General features: G+C 18.3%; 2 protein-coding genes across 2 annotated transcripts; one reads left to right on the top strand and one right to left on the bottom strand.

The window, feature by feature from the left end:
• Positions 1-107: 107 nt before the first annotated feature.
• On the bottom strand, positions 108-2,852 carry RAP1 (rhoptry-associated protein 1, putative; the record flags this gene model as incomplete). The annotated part of the gene is made up of 1 exon (XM_028678943.1): positions 108-2,852. The coding sequence occupies one exon, from the start codon at positions 2,850-2,852 to the stop codon at positions 108-110; it is 2,745 nt and encodes a 914-aa protein (XP_028536039.1).
• A 5,902-nt stretch (positions 2,853-8,754) lies between these two features.
• PRELSG_1340800 (conserved Plasmodium protein, unknown function) lies at positions 8,755-19,780 on the top strand (the record flags this gene model as incomplete). Its single annotated transcript, XM_028678944.1, has 2 exons — positions 8,755-19,248; positions 19,541-19,780. The coding sequence occupies 2 exons, from the start codon at positions 8,755-8,757 to the stop codon at positions 19,778-19,780; spliced, it is 10,734 nt and encodes a 3,577-aa protein (XP_028536040.1).
• Between the last annotated feature and the right edge of the window lie 2,145 nt (positions 19,781-21,925).

The raw sequence follows: 21,925 nt of genomic DNA on the forward strand, positions 1-21,925 counted from the left end.
TTTATTTTTCAAAAAATTATTTATGTAAAACTTTGTGAATTTAAATAATTATTATTTTAGAACAAATACAAATTACTTATGTAAAAAAATTATTTATATATCAAGCATTAATATAGGTAATTAAATAATAAATAATTCCTATTCGTGTGATTTTTAAAGCGTAATTCTAATAATTTAGCATAGTCTCTACGAATCTTACTGAAAAATTTCTTTATTTCTGCTTTATATTTCTTTTTAATTTTTTGTAATTTTTTTTTCTCTATTCCTTTATTTGAAGATAGTGATACATAATCATCTTTTAATAAGAATGCCATCTCTATTTTCATGTGAGATAGCATATCTAGTAATTCTTTTTTTTTACTTTCAAAGAAATCATTTACAATTGAAGCCATAGGTGCTTTTTCTAAGTGAACACGAGTATATGGTTCAATAGAATTTTCACGTTCATCTTGATTACTATTTTTTGATTTTTTTTTCTTATTTTTTTCTAAGACAGAGTTAAAGTGCAAACTAGTCAATGCTGGACGTCTAGGAACAAGTTTCATAATATTCTTCATTTGTTTATGAATTTTAGATAAAGTTTCATTATAAACAGTTACATTTGCAACACATGTATTATATAAGTTGACAAACATTTTAATATAAGTATTAACATTTGATTGTGCTATCAAGTAATTAGGATTCCCTGAAAAGTTTGTACAGATATTCCTTGTTGCATTTTCACTAAGATTCCTTGTTATTTCTTCTATGTTATTATAAAGAAAACGAATCTTATTAATAGTCTCATCAGGATTTTTTTCTATTTTTCTAAATATTTTTGAAACCATGATTTTATTACTAAAACTTAATCCAATTTGAACTAGGTATAATTTTTTTTTCACAATAGAAAGTAATTGTTTTGTAGTTTTTGGTGGAGATATATTATCAAAAATTAATGATTCAATATGGCAAACTATTGATTTTTCCATAAATTTATTATATTTATTACGAAAATCTTTACTATTTCCAATTGCCTCTTTAATATTTTTATCTTTAAGAAGTATTGCTAATTTACCTGGGTTTATTAAGCAGAAATTGAAATTATCTAATTTTTTTGCACCTTCTTTTGTTATATTAAATGAACTTGCCAATGTAATATAATCCAAACCATTTTCATACATAAGAAGATCACTTTCAAATACAGAACTAACTAATGGAAAAATACCAAAAGTACCAATCATAGATCCCATACTTGTAGTAGTATTTTGTAAAAGTTGCTGATCAACTCCTAAATTTCTAAAACATTCCGTCGTACTTTGTATACTTTCATTTACTAAATATTTATTATTTTTCATTTTTTCTAATTCCTTACTTATAGATTTATAATCATGAAATAATAATCCCTCATAGGGGCACTCTACTAAATGAATTTTTGAAGCTGGACTATCAGGCTTTGGAATCTTCATTTTTTTTGTTTTATCTTCTTCACTTGATGGTTCTAATGGTACTTTTCCTTTTTTTTTTTTAAAAATGTTGATTTTATCAAGGAGTTCCATAAATTTACTCTTTTTTTTTGGTATGGAGTCATCATCATCATCTTTAATAGATTCAATACTATAACGTAAAGTTCTAGCTTTTGAAAGCATATCATCATCAATTACAGGAATATAATCATATCCTCCTTTTTCAGCATAAGGTTGATGAATTGCTACTGAAGGGAATGTACTACTAAAAAATGAATCTTGTCTTTTTTTTTCATAAGCAGAACCAGTTTCTCTAAAAGGTAAAAATCCACTATCATCCTCATGGCTCTGTTGTTCATTAGCTTCATCTAAAAGTGAACTAACTTGTGCAATGTTTTTTAGATTTTGATGGTGTGCAGCATGGTGTGCAGCATGGTCTGTAGCATGGTGTGCAGCATGGTGTGCAGCATGGTGTGCAGCATGGTCTGTAGAATGGTGTGTAGCATGGTGTGTAGCATGATGTGTAACGTCTTCTGTAGAAACTCCTGAAGAACCACCAACAGATGTATCACCACTAGTGAAATGTTTTTCAAAAGTATTTTCATCTAATTCCTCTCCGCTATCTGGAGTAAATGGATTTGTACTTTTAGAAGATGCGGTAGTTCTATGAGTTGAATCTCTTGTATTTGGTCCTTCTCCTTTACCTGGTGCTCCTGCTTCAACTTGCGTTCCTTTTGTTTCAAATTGTTTTTCTTCTGCTTCAACTTGCGTTCCTTTTGTTTCAAATTGTTTTTCTTCTGCTTCAACTTGCGTTCCCTCTGTATCAACTGGTGTTCCTTCTGTATCAACTGGTGTTCCTTCTGTATCAACTGGTGTTCCTTCTGTATCAACTGGTGTTTCTTCTGTATCAACTGGTGTTTCTTCTGTTTCAACTGGTGTTTCTTCTGTTTCAACTGGTGTTCCTTCTGTATCAACTGGTGTTCCTTCTGTATCAACTGGTGTTCCTTCTGTATCAACTGGTGTTCCTTCTGTTTTAACTGGTGTTCCTTCTGTATCAACTAGTGTTCCTTCTGTTTCAACTTGAGTTCCTCCTGTTTCAACTTGAGTTCCTCCTGTTTCAACAGGTGCTCCTTTTGTTTTTAATTGTTTTCTTCTCCTTTGTTTCCTTTTTTTATTTCCTTGATTACCTGAAGAACTATTGGAATTTCTATCTTCTGCATTACTCTCTAAAAATGATTCTTTTGAAAAATATCTTGGTAAATCATCTAAACTAAATTTATTATTTACAGGATTCCATGAGTTTCTGTTACTAAATTGTAATTTATTATTATCATTTGTATTTATACTACTAGCCAAATTATAATAAATTAAATGAAAAAGTATTATGATATATTCTATGTAAAAAATCATTTTTCCTAAATAAAAAATTTATTGTTGTCTAAAAAATTTATATATATAAATATTTAAATCTTATATGTAAAAACTAAAAAATAAAAATTAATCATAGCTTTTAGAATAATTAAATGTCAAATAATTAAATACACAAAAAAGGCTTTTAAAATTTTTTATTTTTATTTTTAAAATAAAATTACTCCTTTATTATTCAACTTTTTAAAAAAATTATATTATATTCCATACAAGTGCAAATGTATTTTTATTAGTTTTGAATAAATTATTTATTTATACAAATGAATTATATTAATATTGTAAATTTCTTTTCTTTTTTTTTTTTAAATGCATATATATATATGTACATATATATAAATATAAAATATATATATATATATATATCTATATATACATATATATATACATATATATATATATATATATATATAGATATATATATATATATATACATATATATATGTATACATATATATATGTGTATACATATATATATATAAGTATTAATCTTTTTTATTTTTCTTTTGAAAATGAAATATTCCTTTGAACAAGTACAATTCTGCATCTAAGTGCATCTTTAATAAAATATGTGTGTATTTATAGCATGGATATTTTCATAGTTCTTGAGAGTCACTTTAATATAATTCTTTTTTTTTTTAATTATTTATATATGTTATTAAGTGCTTTCTTAAAAAAAATGTAATAAAAACATTGCATATATTGTCTTTGTAAAGCACTAAAGACAAGTGATACTTTTTTTTTATTTAAAGATGAAAACTACTATTCCAAATTTTTTTTTTTCGTTTACATGAATAATAATTTATTATATATTATTATATTAATCTATACAATTTACAAGTAGACTTTATAATTTTTTAAATATATCCTATAACATTACTTTTCAATTTTTTTTATCTAAATTATTGTGCCATTTAGTGCATGGTATTTTAATAAAGTTATTTTTATTAACACCTTTTTCGTATTAAAAAAAATTACTCAATAATATATATTTCTCTAAAATCAAGATAATAAAAAATATTTTGAGTAATTGTAAAGATATATTACTTTATATATTTTAAGTATATGAAAATTATGATAGCAAATAAAACTTATTTTATAATAGTTATCTATAAAAAAAAAACATTTTTCATGTGAAAAAAATGCATTAAATATTTATTTACATTAATGAATTGGTTTAAGAATTCCCCCATTATATAATCTTTCAAATTTATAAAAATAATCACCTTATTTCAAATCGTATTTAAAAAATATTAAAAATGAATATTTCAAAAACCATAATTATTTCAATTTTTCCCAAATCCTAAAAAATCATTCCTAAAATTAATTAAAAATTTATTAATTTTATAAAAAGAACCATGGAAATTTTCCAGTATATTCAAATTTTTAAATAATTTCGAAAAATATTGTATCATTATATTAGATAATAAAAAAAAAAGATATATATATATACATGTAATTTGTATAAAAATTGATATCTAGAATTATTTTAATAAATATTTAAAAGACATTAATTATTAAAATATTTACGATAAAATAATCAAAGCTAAGCTCTTTCAAAAACCTACAGATATAAAATTTATATTATATATAAGGTTAGAATTTTAAAGTCAATAATAAAAAATAATTTATTTTTTCTTTTTATTGATACATAACTTATGTTACATTTATTCAATTTATTCCACACATATTTATATACATCGCCATAAAATAAATATTAACAAATTACTACTATTTTTCAAAATTAATTACATTGTAATAAATAGTATAATTTATTTATTTTGGTTTATATAATTTTAATTTTTTCGTTTTATTTCTATTTTACTTTTTTTTATGTATTTTTATAGATTAAATATAAAAAATGATATTTAAGAATTTTTCTATTTCATTAATATTATTTTTATAAAAAAATGTATATGTTTTAGAAAAAGGAAACTTTGTATTATTACAAAAGAAATTTCGTGTCAATATAAATATGTTAAACCTTAAATATCCATTATTATTTTACTTGCATATTTTGTTTAGAATATTATAAAATTTATATAGGGAGAAAATAATGTGCTACTTTTGATATTACTATATAATTTTTTTTTAATAACTAAATACTATATTTCATATGTTAAAGATATATATTAAGAATAATTATACTTAAATAAAAAAGGAATGAATTTTATGAAAAAAGTTATTGAAATAAATGTATGTCAATTATTGTTATTCTGTTTTAAATAAATTGTAAAATTTGATCTTAAAAAAAATAATTAAAAATGAATTAAAATAAATAAGCTTTTATAAATTATATATTTCTATTATTACAATGCAATTTTTTATATTAATATAAAAAAATTTATCTATATAAAAAAAAATATAAAACTTTTATATTTATTACACTTTTCATCAAATAAACAATTTGAAGTATACCTTTATCAATAAAGTCTATTTATATGTTGAGTGTTATTACATTAATTATAATTTATTTTAATCATTTAAAGAGCTTTCTATATGCTTACTAAGTTTTCATAACTTTTATAAATATTTAATATTTTTCTATAATCATTTATTAAAAAAAAGTATCTATCAACATTTTTTATAAAATATTCTTTATTAAAAAAAACTTTTATTCTAGGATATTTTAGCTACGCTATGATATATATAATCTATGTTTTTACTTTATATTCATATATTTTTATGAATATAAATAATCATCAAATATTTCACATGCCATTAATATTTCCCATTTAGATTATATTAAAAGGATTTACCTTCTAAAAAAAGAGAGGAAAAATTAATTGAGAATAATTTATTTATATTCATTACTTTAAATAAAATATCTTGTAATATATACTTTATTATCATTTATATTTCTTTGCTTTTGTATTATTTATATGTTTTTAGTAATTATTTTTATTTTAATTTTTTATTTATTTAAAGTAATAAGTTTTACATATAATCTTTATAAATCTAAAGAGAAAATGCATGTGCAGACATTTCTTTTTAATTTGTGGTGTTATATGTTAAATATCATTTCCGTCAGCAGGTAAAGGATAGTTTATGTTTTATTTTTAGAATTTTTTTTTTTATGATAAAATATTTATAATATCTTTACCTTAAATATTTACACAACAAATAACATCATTATATAGCATATAATAACAGAAATATATCTTTTTTGTTTATTTTATATGTTTAGTCAATTTAAGTATATTATTTTATTTTTATTTATTTATTTTTTTTTTTCCCTATTATTTATATAAACATTTTTCATAACAAATAAAAATAGGACAAAACAAAGTTTAAAAAAAAAGTAAGATAAAATAAAATAATATTTTATATTCGACTTATATATATATAGTTTTTAAAAAATTTCATTTAATATTAATTTCTTAATGTTGTAAGAATTAAGATCTGATAAAAGAACGCGTGCCTATAGACTCAAATTAGAAAATAAGAAATAAAACAATAGATATTATTATATAAAAAGAAACTAAAATAGTGAGGTTAATAAGAAAAATGAATTATGTTAATTGAAAAGAAAAAATCAATGATAAAAAGAAGAAAAAAATAACTAAAAAAAAAAATATATAGAAGTTGAATAAATATTCTCAAAAAAAAATGTAAATTTCCTTTTCTTTTTTTCAATTATTATATTTTTCAAAATTTAATAAAATTAGATATTGTGAAAACAAGTAAAGGGAAACTTCAGAATATTTTAATTAATAATGACTACTTCGTATTTTTCATTCATAAATTATAAACGAAATGCTCTAAGATCATCATGATGAATATCATAAAGAATTCATTAATATTTTCAGAGGAGGTAGATTTTAATAAGAAAAAAACTAAAAAGAAAGTATATTAATCTTAAATTTTTTTTTACATTTTATTATTTTGTTATATCTAACAATATGCAACAAAAAAGCTGGAATTTTTGCTCTTTAAAGAAGTGATGCTTAATAATATATACTAAAATAATTTAATAATTTTATTCTTTATTCATCTAGTTCCTTAATTCAATAATGAAAAAAAAAAAATATTGAGACCATAAGATTTTTTGCACTTTATAAATAATTTTGAATTATTTTCTGCTTTTTTATTTTTTTTATATATAGTTTTGTTGCTATGCATATTTATTTGTTCACGATAAATTTAAGAAGACAAATGTTTATTTACAATAAATAAAGACATTGCTTCATATATGTAAATTCATATAAATACAAATTAAATGAAAATAATATTTTTTAATTATTCAAAATTTGTGTTGTTAAAAATATAATTATATATATAATTTTTTTTTATATTCTAATTTTAAAAATTATTATAGTAGTATATATTTTAAATATTTAAAACGCATATTTTTAAGATTATTTTGAACTTAATTTATATTAAAAAGAATGTATATATGTATATAAATGAATATTATTTTTTCTTTTTGAAAAATATATAGATAAAAATATTTATATATATGCTTTAAAACTTATATTTAATTAATGTTTTTATTGTACATTCTATTTTATTTTTTATTTTATTTTATTAATACCAAAAATTCATAAATTTTTCAAATTGTAAAAAAATTTATATCTTATTTTAATAAATAATACAACTTTAATAAAATGTAATACAATATGACATAATATAATAAAAATAATGATATTATAAAAATTATATTACATTAATTAGGAAAAAAAAAAAATGATGCTATAACAAAAATAAAAGTCTAGATAATACATATATTATTTTCTTTTCATTTCCTTTGTTAATGTTCATTATAGATATATGCGAAAAACATAAGAATAATTTTCTTTGTAGCTTTTTTTATTTTACAATAAAAGAATACTATATTGAATTATAAAAAAAAAAAGAATTAACTTAAATGTTGATGCAATGACTCAGTTAAAGTGAAATGAAATAAATATATATATGTTAAAATAATTTTCCAATGAAAATTTCATAAGAAAAAATTATTTATCATATTAAAGAAAAAAGAATATATAACTTTACATAATTAAACGTATGGTAAAAAAAATAAAAAATAAAAAAAATAAGTATTATTAAAGGATAATTTATATAGAATTCATAGTTATTTTATATCTATTTGTTTTAACCTTAATTTTTAAAACTTAAAATAAAATAAAAAAGACATAAAATCTACGTAGGACTTTAAAAATATGTTAAGAATAAAATTAAAAAAAAAAACTTTAACAAAAAGGAAAAAATACGTTACCCACTGTAATATAAAAAAATATTGTAAACATAAAAAAAAAATATTTTTAAAAATATTACTTTTTACTACAATAATTTTAAAACATAATGTGATAATCTTAATATGAAATTATTTCTTATTATAAAAAAGCAAAAAAAACGTATTTAAATAGAATAGGATATTTTTATTGATCACCATTATTTTTTAAACAAAAACTATATATATGAATCATTTTTTTTCATATTTTTAAAAAATTGAACAATTTTTTTTTTTTAATAAAAAATGTAAAATAACCATAATTAAATTTTTCAAAATTAAAAAAAAATTAGAGAATTTTTTTTTTTTAGTGATGTAAATTCATAATAAAGAATTTCTCTTAGCTTATGATGAATGTATAAGAATCCTTATTTTTTTAATTTAAAAAAAAAAAAAAAAGCAAAATAGCCATAAAACATTCATTTTTATTATTAAAAAATTACACAAAGATATTTTTTTAACATATTCTAACAAAAATTACATATTAATCGTTACTTATAGATTTCAAATTAAAGAACAATATGAATACAGTTCTTTTTATTTTTTAATAGTTATAAATTAATTATTTATTCTCTCTTAATTTGAAGAGAAGAGAATTATTTTATTATGTTTTATCTTTTTCAATAGTATATTTCTTTGGAAAAAAAATAAAAAATGAAAGAATTATTAAAAAACAATACTCCCTGGAATAAGGTCAATGTTTTAAAACATTGTGATGTTGACTTACTATTCTCCTTTGATTTAAATAAAGGTGTAGAACACAAACTCATTTCATTTGCACTAAATCTTTTATGTGTAAGTAAAAAATATGAGTTAATATTTATAACTTATGGGCAACATATTTATGTCTATGAAATGAATAAATTTATGAGTACTAATGATATAAATAAAAATGATAATAAGGATTGCAATTTCCGTATAAATTTTAATAATCATGATATAGAAAAAAATAATTACTGTTTTAAGAATATGAATAAGATAAGATATCTTTATGATGAAATTAAAAAAGAATTTTATTTAAAAAAGTTAAATATACCAAGTCCTGTTTTAATTCTATCACCTCATATGTATTCCAAGGGTTATGTTAATATCAAGTGCGAAGAAAAAGAAAAATCAGAAAAAAGTATATTAATATGTGTTGGATGGTCAGAAGATACAAATATATACTATGTTGAAAAAATTGTTGAATGCATAAATATTAAAAAAAAATTAAAAAATTTACTAGAAAAAAATCTTTATAATGACAAAACATGTGAAAATATAAATTACCAAGCACATAATTCTCCTTTTCAATATCTTAATAACGATACTTACTACTTTTTAAAAAAATTAAAAATAGACAAAAACAATTTCATTTTAAATATAATACATGACAACGAATGTATAAATAATTATTCAAATGAATTCATTGATTTATTTCAATTGTCTAAAAGTAATAATAATTTTGATTATACTAAAAATAAAATGAAAGAAAAAAGAAGCATACTTTTACATAAACTAGAGGAAAGAAGAAAAAAAAAAGTTATATCAATCATATCAAAAGAAAAAAAAAAATATTGGGCTAGTAAAATAATTTTAAATAAAAATGTTCAAAAAGGTATAAAAAATCCTTTTTTAAAAATAAAAAAAAAAAATTTATATAAAAAAAATTACAAGTGCATATTAAGAAATAAAAAAAATATAAGCAATTATTCAGATAAAAAAAATGTAGCCAATAAAATATTGAAAAAGAAATTTAAATTAAGTGATTTTTATAGTAGCCTTGAAAGTGAAGAAGAAGACGAGGAAGAAAAAAATAGTGAACTCATTGAAAAAAACAAAAAAAATTACAAAAAAAATAATTATAATAATTTTTTAGATTATGATGAAAAAGAAATAGAAGAAATAAATTTTTATAGAAAGTTTAGAAATAAAGTTTATATAGGATATAATTTGAGACCTAATTCAGAATTAAATGAAAAAAATGATTATATCAATTCATTTAGGCAAAACAATCAACTTGTAGATGAGTATTTAAAATCATCTAGCGATGAAAATAAAGATAATGATAGTGAATTACAATTATCTAAATATAAAAAAAATAGAAATATATTAAAATTTTGTGAATATAAAAATTTTTTTAAATCATTGAAAAAGGAAAAAAATAAAAAAGGGAATATATTTGATAATAAAAAGGCATTTTCAAATATTATAAATTTTAAAAATAATAATAATTTATATTACTCTCAAAAAAAATATCAAATAAATATAAAAAAATATAATGGTGATAACAAGCAAATGCAATTAAAGCGTTTAAATAAAAACATAGAGAATTATATGTTATATATAAAACAATTAAATTTTTTAAAAGAGGAAAGAAAAAAATTTGTTAATTTTTGTAAACTATATATAAAACATAAATATTACGAAGAATATAGTAAAAGATTAGAAACATTTTTAGATCCATCTGTTAAAATAAAATACCATAAGATTTGGAAACAGTTTAATGTATTTACTTTTAATTTATTTAATGTAGATTATAACGATAAAATATTAAGGTCTGTCCATGTATACTTACAACCAGATATTGTTTTTAATAATAAAATGTATATAAAATCGGATACTTCAACTTGGGCTATTTCTTTTAATTTCAAAAAAAATTTATTAGCTATTGGATCAAATACACATAATATACACATATATAATTTGAATAATTTTTATTACTTTAGAAAAAGGTACAATTATGATGAAGCAATCAATTATTTTAAAAATACTTTTATATATAAAAATTTTCAAGTAAATAATATGTTTAGAGATAATAGAAAATATATTTTTTTTAACAACGATAATAAAAAGAATAAAAAAAAAAGAAAGAAAAATAACAAAAGTACTAATTATAGTAACATATACAATAATACTAAAAAGAAAAGGAATAGTTTATTAAATATAAGCACAATTACCAAAAATTCTGAAACTGATATAAGTTTAAATGCTCAGAAAAAAATAAAATCCTATAGTTATTCAAATGATATGACAAAAATTTATAATGCAAATATACAAAATCGTTTATCACCTAATCACAGTTTACCAAAAATTGAAAAGAAAAATTTTGAAAAATTTAGAATGAATAAAAGTTATTATTATAAGGAACATTTTATTTATAACTATTTATCAGATAGTTTTTATGAACAAATTAAGCGACGTAATTACAAATGCAAAAAAGCAGATAGTCTTATTTTAGAAAAATATGATTTTAATGATAAATTTAAAATGTACCTAAATAAAAGTGAAAAAGCATGCAAAAATTATTCAAAAAAAAGTATAAAGAGAAAAAAAGTGTTTGGTAAATCATGTTATTCTGCTGATGATTATATGGTTAATTATAATAAAATAATAAATGTAAATAATGATAATAAAAATCTTTCTTCGGATATAAATGATCAATATGATAGCAAAGAAAATTATCTAAATTATTTTGAAAGAGGACTAAAACTAAAAAAAGAACAAAAATGTGTTTTACATTATATAAAAAAAGAAAAAAATTCTAGTATTTCAAAGAAAAATTATAAAAATATTCCACAGGTAGAAGAAATAGCAACAAGCATTCTTTTAAAAAAAAGTAAAATTCCAGTAGATTTATCTCTATTTTTTATACTTAGAAAAGAAAATTTGAAAAATATTCTTTTAACAATATCCTATAACTTTCCAAATGATTCAATTATTTTATTTTTAAAACAAGCATGCATAGGAGATGAAATTTATCATATAAAATGGAGAATTCGTTATAATAGTTTGTCAACTATTCATAAAATGAGAAAATTATATATCAAGAAATTTGGTTCAAGGAAAAATTTTCATTTGAAGTTATTCGACAGTAATACATTAATAATTAATTCTGAAAATTTCTTAAAGAATTGGTTTCTGAAATATTTTTGTAAAAATATTTTCTTGAATTTAAATTTGTTATTAAAAAATAGGAAAATGAAGAAACAAAGTAAAGGAAACTTATCAAATAATATGATAAGTCATGATAATAATACATATGATAATTACAAGACAATTTTAAGGAAAAATAAAATAGATAAAATAGAATCAAATAAAAATAAAGAAAAAAAAAATAAGAAAAATCAAGTAAATAATAAAAAAATAAAAGTAATAAGTAAGGATTTACTTCCTGAAAACACTAGCAGCGATGAGCCATTCAATAAAAAGTATATTTATAGTACACAAAAAAATTATAATTTGTTAAAAATAGAAAATCATTATGTTTTTCCTTTTTCTAATATAAATGATTATATGAGAAATGATTCAGAAAACAAAATAATCCATTATACTTTCAAGTATAGTTACAAAAGAGCTAACCTTACTCTGAAAAAAATATCAAAAATATTTAGAAATTTTATTAAAGACAGATATAAATATATCTTTTATAATAAAAATCAGTTATATTCAAATGAAAATTTCATTTATATTGTAAAGAATAAAAAAAATAAGGAATATTTAAACAATTATGACGAAGTTTCTATGAAATATATTAAAAAATTAAAAGAGGCAATAAAAAATATACAGAGTAATACACAAGGTTTTTGTTTAAATAAAAAAAATAATATTAAAAAAATTGAGGAAGGATTGCTTAAGAATAAACTATTAATTATTTGTGAATTACGTGATCATAATAATAACTTACTGGACATAATACATTTATCAAATGAACATAAGGATGATAAAGAAGATTTCTTATCAGATACTCCATCTGATAAATTAATAGAAGATAATAATATTTATTACACTTTAAATTTTTATAAGGATGAAAATAATAATAAAAAAAAATATATAACAAAAAATAGTTTTAATATACCAAAAATATTTTCAAATAGCAAAATAACCGAATCATATCTAAGCGGTATTATAAATAATACAATAGAAATGGAAATGAAAAATTTAAAAGCAAATAATTCATATTTATTAAATCTAGATAGAAAAAAAAGCATAAATTTTTCATCGAATTTTAATCATGAATCAGATAAAAGTTCTTCCTTATCTTCTATTAAAAAAATTGGGAATAATATTGAATGCAGAACAAATCTTTCGTATACTAATATACCAGTGAACGAAGGTTCAAGTTACATAAATACTCAAATTAATGGAAATACTATACAAAATGGTGATCACGTTTTAAGGAATGAAAATAATATAGAAATCTCTAACAGTAACAATTATATCACTCACAGTATACATAATTTTAGAGTACTGCAAAATAATTTTATAAATGATTCATATAGTAATAGTCAAAATTATGAAAACGCAAGAGATAGCTATTTAAATGATAATAGAGATACTTATATAAACAATATATTAAATGATTCTCATAATATTTTAAACCTTAATAATAGAACAAATTATATGAATAATAGTTTATCAAATAACGCAGATAATCTTGATAACTTTAGTAATATTCATTTAAATGATATCGATAATCTAAATATTAATGAAAATTTACACAGTATCAATTCCTCAGATAATAACAATAATTTAAATATTAATAATAGAAATATTAATATAAGTTTAAATAATAATTTTGAATCTAGCACAAATAGAAATGATAATACAGAAGTTAATATAAATTTAAGTAGTATTACCAATTTAAACTTGAATACAAATTTAAATAGTATTAATAATTCCGATAATAATGTTCAAAATTTCTCTGATTTTTTATTTAATAACGAATATATGTTTCTTAATATTTTATATAATAATATATTAAATATGGGAAATGCAAATAGAAGTTTTTCAAACTTGTTAGATTCAAGTAATTTGTCTTTTAATAGAAACATTTTAACAAATGTAAATCATAATAATTCCAATAGATGTATAAACATGCGCATAAATAGAGAAATCAATAATGACAATTTTTATAATAAAATATTACAGAATAACTCAGCTATAAGTTCAGAAAAGATGAAAAAACATAATGGCATAAGTGGTATTAAATGCAAAAGTGAAAAAAAAGTGAAAAAAGAAGTCAGCAATAACTTTCATGAAGTTCCATTGAGTATGAAAAGTATTTGCAAAAAAAATAAATATGACGTTACTATTAAAAACATATATACTTTGTCAAAAAGCGCTGATGAAATATTTTTCACTTTTAAAAAAAATTCAGAAATATTTTTTGATTTTGTTATTGTATGTGAAGGATTATACGAAGAAAAATGGAAAACTAATGAAAAGGTAGAACAAAATGAAGTAAATAAAAAAAAAACAGAAAGTGATGAAAGTAATGAAGAAAAAAAAAAAATAGAAAAAGAAGAAGAAAGAACAAAATTAAAATCAAAAAATTATGAAATATTTCAAAAGAAGTTAAGGAAACAAAGGAAATTACAACATGTGGAAAAACAAAAAAAAGAAAATGTACAAACATTTGGAAATGTTAATAAATTAAAGGAAAATAATATGAATGGGCATTTAAAGAATTTTTCTTCTTCATATAAAGATTTCTCTTTTTTAAAAAATGAAAATAATTATACAGATAAAAATAATTATAATTATAGTAATTTAATAGAAGGAAATTATAAAAATGAGAATGGAAATATAAAGAACTATAATATAAATATTAATTCAACCAATATTTCATGTGAAAGTAATAAAAATATAAATTCAAAAAAGGCATCTCCCGATTTTACTTCAGATTTTCTAGAATCATCAGATACGTCTTATAATTCATCCAGTGAAAACTTTAGTGATTTTAATTACAGATCAGAATCTTGTTATGAAGAATGCTCACAATGTGAATATTCGAATTTGTGCATTGAAAATAAAAGTGAAATAGATTATAATTCTACTTACAAATTTTTAAAAAGTGAAAACTCTTTATTGTATGTTGACAATTGTAATGTTAGTATAAAAAAAAATGAAAAATCCTTATCAAAATATTATTTAAAGAGGACTTCTTCCCACAAAAATAAATATATTTCTCATGTAAACACTAAAATTATTACATTAAATATAAATGATTTTGATTACCAACCTCTTTTCTGTAAAACAGAAATTATTGAAAACACAAAAAAACATGAAAGTAATAATAAAGAAATATTAAGTAAAACAGGGAGAAATGATGCTCTTATTAAATCAGAATGGATAGAGAAAATACTGCTTCAAGAAGACTATTATGAAGTTCAAGAAAGAAAAGATAAAAAACAAAAAAAAAAAAATAAAATTGTCGAAAAAAGAAATAGAAACGAGAAATATGAAAAAAAAAAAGATAAAAGTAAACTTTTAAATATAATGAAAATTTTAAAAAAGTGTAAATTAAATTATAATCTTAGAAAAAAAAAGAAAAAAAAAAGAAAATATGAAAAAAATTTAGTATATACTAATATAATAAAAAGTTCAAATAAAGTAAAAAATAAAAATAATATTTCTTCGAAAAAAGTAAGAAAAAATTATAATTATAATATTAGTTCTCTCATACATTATAAGGAAAAGGAAATAAGAAATTACTTTTATGATGAAAAAAATATAAATTATATATCTAATCATGTAAAAAAGAAATTTCTAGACAAAATAAATAATGAGTATGTAGAAAAAGTAGTAAGTGAAATTATGTGGACATTTTCAAATGTAATTTTTTATTCGGCAGATTGGTATGATATTCTCTATAGATTATTTTTTGATGTTTCTTCAAGATTTTATGAATTAGTTATAAAGCATCATCAACATAATATTCCATGCGTAAAGTTTTCCCCAGATAATAATTTTTTATTATCATGCTCAGTTGATAAAAGTGTTGTATTGTGGTATCCATTTAATATAGAAAATTTTAATTTAAAAAGAAATTTTAATATTTATGATCATATATTACCTCATAATGGAAATAAGAAGAATAGAAACACGTGTAATAATTCTATTCTTAATAATTTATACACAAATGTTACATTAAAAATTAATTATGCAAATAAAAAAAATGTTTTTGAGAAAATTTACCAAGATACAGAAATGTGGAAAAGAAAAAAAGAACAAGAACTAATAAAAAAAATAAATAACGATATACTTTGTAGGCAAAGTTTAAAATATATGGGATGGAGCTGTGATTTTGTTATAAAAAAAAATGTTAGTAAATTTGATTTTTTAATTGATTTGTTTCATAAAGAAAAGTTTTTAAATAGACATAATTTCAATTATTCTTCTTACTTTCCATTTAATTATGCAAATTTAAACAATTTTTTAGTCTTATTTGAAAAATATTCTCTTTTTCATTTATTCAGATGCTCATTTTTAGGAATAAAAAATAAAATATCCTTAAATTTTAATAATTTTATTACTTATTTATATAAAACTAACGTTAAAAAAGCAAAATATTTAGAAGAAAATAAAATAAAAAATATTTTAGAAATATTAACTCAAAAGAATATAAATAAGAAATATAATATGAAAAAAGTAAAAAGGTTATATTCAGCAATGAAATACATTGCAAAAAATTTATTAAAACCATATATTTTAATTCACCCACTTAAATGTGATAAATATTATCCAAATACTATGATGAAATTAAGCGAAGAAAGCTTACTTAATTGCCCCCATTTTTTAACAGATTGTGACTTGACCTATTCTGATGATAGTGAAAATGCTTTAAATGAAAATTTAAAAAGTAAATCTGATAAATTAAGTTTTTTCACTGAAAATAAAATAAAAAATAATAAAATAACTAGTTTATATTATGACCATTCCGAAAGTGAAGATAGTTATAAATCAAATGATGAATTATCTTCCTCAGATAATGAAGTAAAAACTAAGCCTAAATTCAGTATGAATGATAATGAATCAGACAAGAATTATTTAGAAAAAAATAAATATGAAAAGTCATTGTTTTATAAATATATACATAAAATAAGAAATGAATTTAGTTTAAATTTTTTATTATATGAAGAAAGAGCTGATATTAGTAAATGGACATTCATTTTTCAAAAATTGTTGAATCAGTACAGTGATATGAAATGTTTTAAGGATATATATAAGCATATAAAAAATAAAATTCTAACTAAATATATTAATAAATATGAAAATCTAAAACCAAATTTATATTTTAATTTTTATATTACTCGAAATTATAATGAATCTAAAGTATTAAAAGAAATATTATTAAATTATTCTACATATTTCAATGGAAAAAAAAATAGGATTTCTAGTAATAAATATGGAAAAATTAATAAAGAATTTAAATTATTCTTAAAGTTGATAAAAAACCAAAAATTATTAGGTAACAACTACAAAAAAGAAAAATGGATAAATATAAAAAAAAAAAAAAAAATAGAAGATGTTAAAAAGACAAAAAATAATAATAATAATGCTTTTGAAAATAAAGGATACACTATTATATTAAAAAATAATATTAATAATTTACATAATGTTATAAACAATATAATAAATATATCTCATAGAAATAAAATTATTAAGCATCATAAATATTTTAAGGAAAATAATATTTATAATAACAATAATTGTAATAAAAAAAAAAAAAAAGTAAAAAATAATTCAGAATCTATTAAAAATGATAAAATAAATATTCAAGAAGGAGTTTTTCAAAATTATTTCAATGATTTTAAAAAATACTGCAATGATTTTTATTCAACGGATTCATTTAATTCCCATTTCAGTGATACATCATTCAAGAAATACAAAAGGAAAACTAAAAAAATGAAGAAAAAAAAAAATAACAAAACAAATAACCTCAAAAATGGATGTTTAAAAGAATCAAATGAAAAATATTTTAGTGCATTAAATAATGTGCGAATAACATTTAGTGAATCAAATAAAGAAAAAAAAAAAAAAAGTGGCAATTTTTTTTTTAATAATAATAAGGCATTAAAAAAAGCAGATTTAAAAGAAATATTAATGAAAGAAAGAAAAAAATTTAATATATGTTTTCTGAATTCAAAAAATAAAAAATATAAAATTAATTACTTTTCTAATATGAATATATTACAAAATATGTATAAATATTGTGGTAGAGGATTGATTCTAGTGAATGTAAAATATATTGAAAACAGTTTTCAAAATGAAAATCTCAGTAAAAAAAAAAAAGATGAAAATAAATCCTATATAAAAAAACTTAATAATATAATATTTCAAACTGATATATATATTTGTAAAGCAAAGACAACAAAAAATAATACTTATAGTAAAATTTATTTACATAAAAAGTCTAGAGATATAATTTTTATTTTAAAAGTTAATGTAGAGGAATTAAAGAATTATTTATTAAGGAAATTTATATTTGAGGAAAAATATATTAATAATAGTTTTTATATTAATTTAAAAGTAGTGAAGATTATTTATTTACTTACTTTAAAAAATTGTGCATTAATAGATAAAAATAGTAATATTATTGAAAGAAAAATGGAAAAAACAAATAAAAAGATATTAAAGTTTTGTTTATCAAAAGAAGAGTTTACATTCTTCACATATTTAACAAATAATTTATTTAAAAAAAAAAACAAACATGCATTAACAGCTAAAATGATATATAAAAATATAATAAAGATGAGAAATTATATATTTAATTCTAAAAACATAAACATTTCCACTGTTATTCAAGATTATCCTTTGAATGATTTTGAAAAATTAGGTTTATCAAAAGATAAATTTCAGACTTCCTTTAATATATTTTTTTCACTTTTGCCTCAAAATAAAAAAAATATAATAATGTTGAATATATCAACATTAAGATTTTTATATTCTCATATTAATAAAAAAAAAAAAAAAAAAAATATTTGCTGTATAAATAAAGACAGGGAAATATATGATGCAATAATAAATAAAGACGAAAAAAAGCAATTAAGTAAATATTTAATATTATCAGCAGATAAATGTAAATTATATTTATTAAAGATTAAATATAAAAAAATTACGAAAAATTTATTTACAACAAAATTTATTCCTATAAGTGTTCAAACTATACCTAAAGAGCACATTTTACCATCAGCATTTAAAACATCACGTATTAGTTTGTTAAAAATTATTTATGAAAAATCGTGCGTATTATTAGCTAATCAATATAGTAATAATATATTTGTTTATTTTATTCATAAATGTGTTTATACAAACTCATATTTCCTTATACCTTATTTTATACTTCCTCTATATACAGAAAATATAGGAAAAGAACTTTTTTATGTAATTAAAAAAAAAAAAAATAAACTATATATGCATATAATATATATATATATATACTTTTGAAATGTATTATTAATATTTATGTCTTTTTTGAAATATATATTTATAAATACTGATTTTTATATAATTTAAAATAAGTGGATATGTATAAATTTTTATTCAAATAATAGTTTATTTTTATATATAAATATATTTTTTTATTGTTTTTCATGTATTTATTATATCTTTATGATATCTATTTGATTTTATTTTTATTTTATTATTTTATTTTATTTTTATTTTTTTTTTTTAGTGTTTTAATAAGGATGTGTCGAATAATGAAAATAGTTATTTTGTAAATAATATAAATTATAATTTAAAAAAATTGTTGGTTATTAATTCTAAAGAGACACCTGAAGAAAGTAACTTTTTCATTGCTGGTTTTGATGTAATATATGTTGAAAGAAAAGATAATAACTTTGAATTAACTATTTTTGCAATTTTACTTAGTAATATTATATTTTGTTACAAATTAAAATTTCATTATTATTAATTAATTTTTTTTTGTTTCATTTCATTTTTTTTTTTTCCTTACATTTATTATATTGTTTTAATTATCTAAATATGAATTTATTGATTTTGTCATCATTATATTTTTCTTTTTAATTTATTTAATATATGTAATTTTATATTTTTCACTTTTTCTTTTAATAGAAAAATTAAGCTTATAAATATTTTTATATCTTGTTTTAGTTTTTTTTTACGCATTTCATATATTTAATAATTTAGAATTTTATTATAAGTGAACTTATTAATAGTATTATTTTTTCCTTTTTTTGTTCTATTTTTTTTTTTTTTTTTTTTGATAGATATATGCATTTTTAGGTGTATATAACTAAAATGAAATATATGAGCTTTTTTTTTTAAAATATAAAATGATCTTTATTTTTTTGTTTTACCATTTCTTTTTTTTTATAAAAATTTCATGTGGATTATAATGAAATACTACTAAAAAATTTTAAGAAAAAAAAAATTTTATATTTATCTTTTTTTATGAAGTATTATACTAATGTGCTTTTCAAAAAGATCTTATTTTTATTCTTATTTTTCTTATTGTAAATATTAACCAATTTAAAATAATTTCTTTTGTAATTTTTTTAATTAAATTAAGCACATTTTAAATACATAATTATCTCTGTTAAAATTTCTATATTATTAGAAATTTAGAGATAAATATATTTGAAACTAATTATTCTGCCACAGGGTTACTTTTAAAAATAAGAAATTTATATTCTCTTATAATTTAATGCGTATATACTCTAAAATAATATTGCAACTCTTTTTATTATAAAAAAGATAATTATATAAATAATATGAATGTATTTAGTTAAAACAATTTTTTTATTTTAATGTTTTTATATTATCCATTATATAAATATATATATATATATATATATATATATATATATATATATATATATATATATATATATATACATATAAAGTTTTCTAATTAAATATCATTTATTATTGTTATTTTTATTTAAAAAGCATGTAATTCCTTAAAAGATCTTTATTAACTTTTAACTTACGTAATTTAATTAATTTAAATTATTTTAGTAAGTTTATTTATTCATTAAAAATGAACAAAAAAATAACTTCAGAGCTTAAAAGTATAAAATTAAAATTTTGTTTTATTTATTTTATTACATTATTATAATATATAAAACAGTTGGGAGAGATTTTCTAATTGAATATCAAGAATTAATGTAAAATTAATATTTACTAAATATATTGTTTTTGGTTAAAGAAATAAAATCTTGACTTTTTTTTTTGATAATTAAAAAATTTGAAATATTAAAAGTTATTTAGATAATTTATATAATCTCTTAATTCTTTCTACTTTTAATTGGAGAATTTTGTCAGTTGAAATTTTTTTTTAAATAAAAATTTAATCTACATATTTAATGTACTTCTTAAATTCACCTAAAATATTATATTTTCCAGAATTTTAATTTTATATGATAATATTTATGTGCATTTAATATGTTTTAGTATAAATTAATAATTATAATCTTATTATTTTTTTTACTTTTTTGTTTTTTATCTTTTATATTACGTTATTTTTTTTTTTCTTTATATATAGATTACTATATTGCTTCATTATTAATAAAAAAAAATGTGAACAAATGAAAGATAAACAAACATAAATGAATATTTTATAATTCAATATTTATAAAAAATTTTTAAAATATTGAGGAGAGAAAAAAAATATATATAAGAATATATTAATATTCATAATATAATTCATATATGTAAATATTATTTAAAAGTCTAAATTAAAAAGTTTGAAAAAAAAAGGGAATATTCATAATAAAATAATTATTCAAAGCAATTTAAAATTTGAAAATATTAAATATGAAATATATTTATAAAATAAAAAAAGGATAATTTACTAAAATATACATCTTTAAGTATATGAAAATTAAATTCTAAAAATACAAAGTTCAATGATACATCTATATGAATAGGCAAATATAAAAATTAAAAAAAAATGTAAAAAAATAAGTTTCATATATTAAAAACAAATTATTAATAAATATATTTAGGTTATTAAAAATAGAAAAAAAAGTATTAAAAAAAAATTCATAAATTTTTTTTAATTATATTTAATTTTTCCTTTATAAGAATGAATGTT

Source organism: Plasmodium relictum, assembly GCF_900005765.1.
Source record: "Plasmodium relictum strain SGS1 genome assembly, chromosome: 13".
In the NCBI taxonomy this organism is placed as follows: domain Eukaryota; phylum Apicomplexa; class Aconoidasida; order Haemosporida; family Plasmodiidae; genus Plasmodium; species Plasmodium relictum.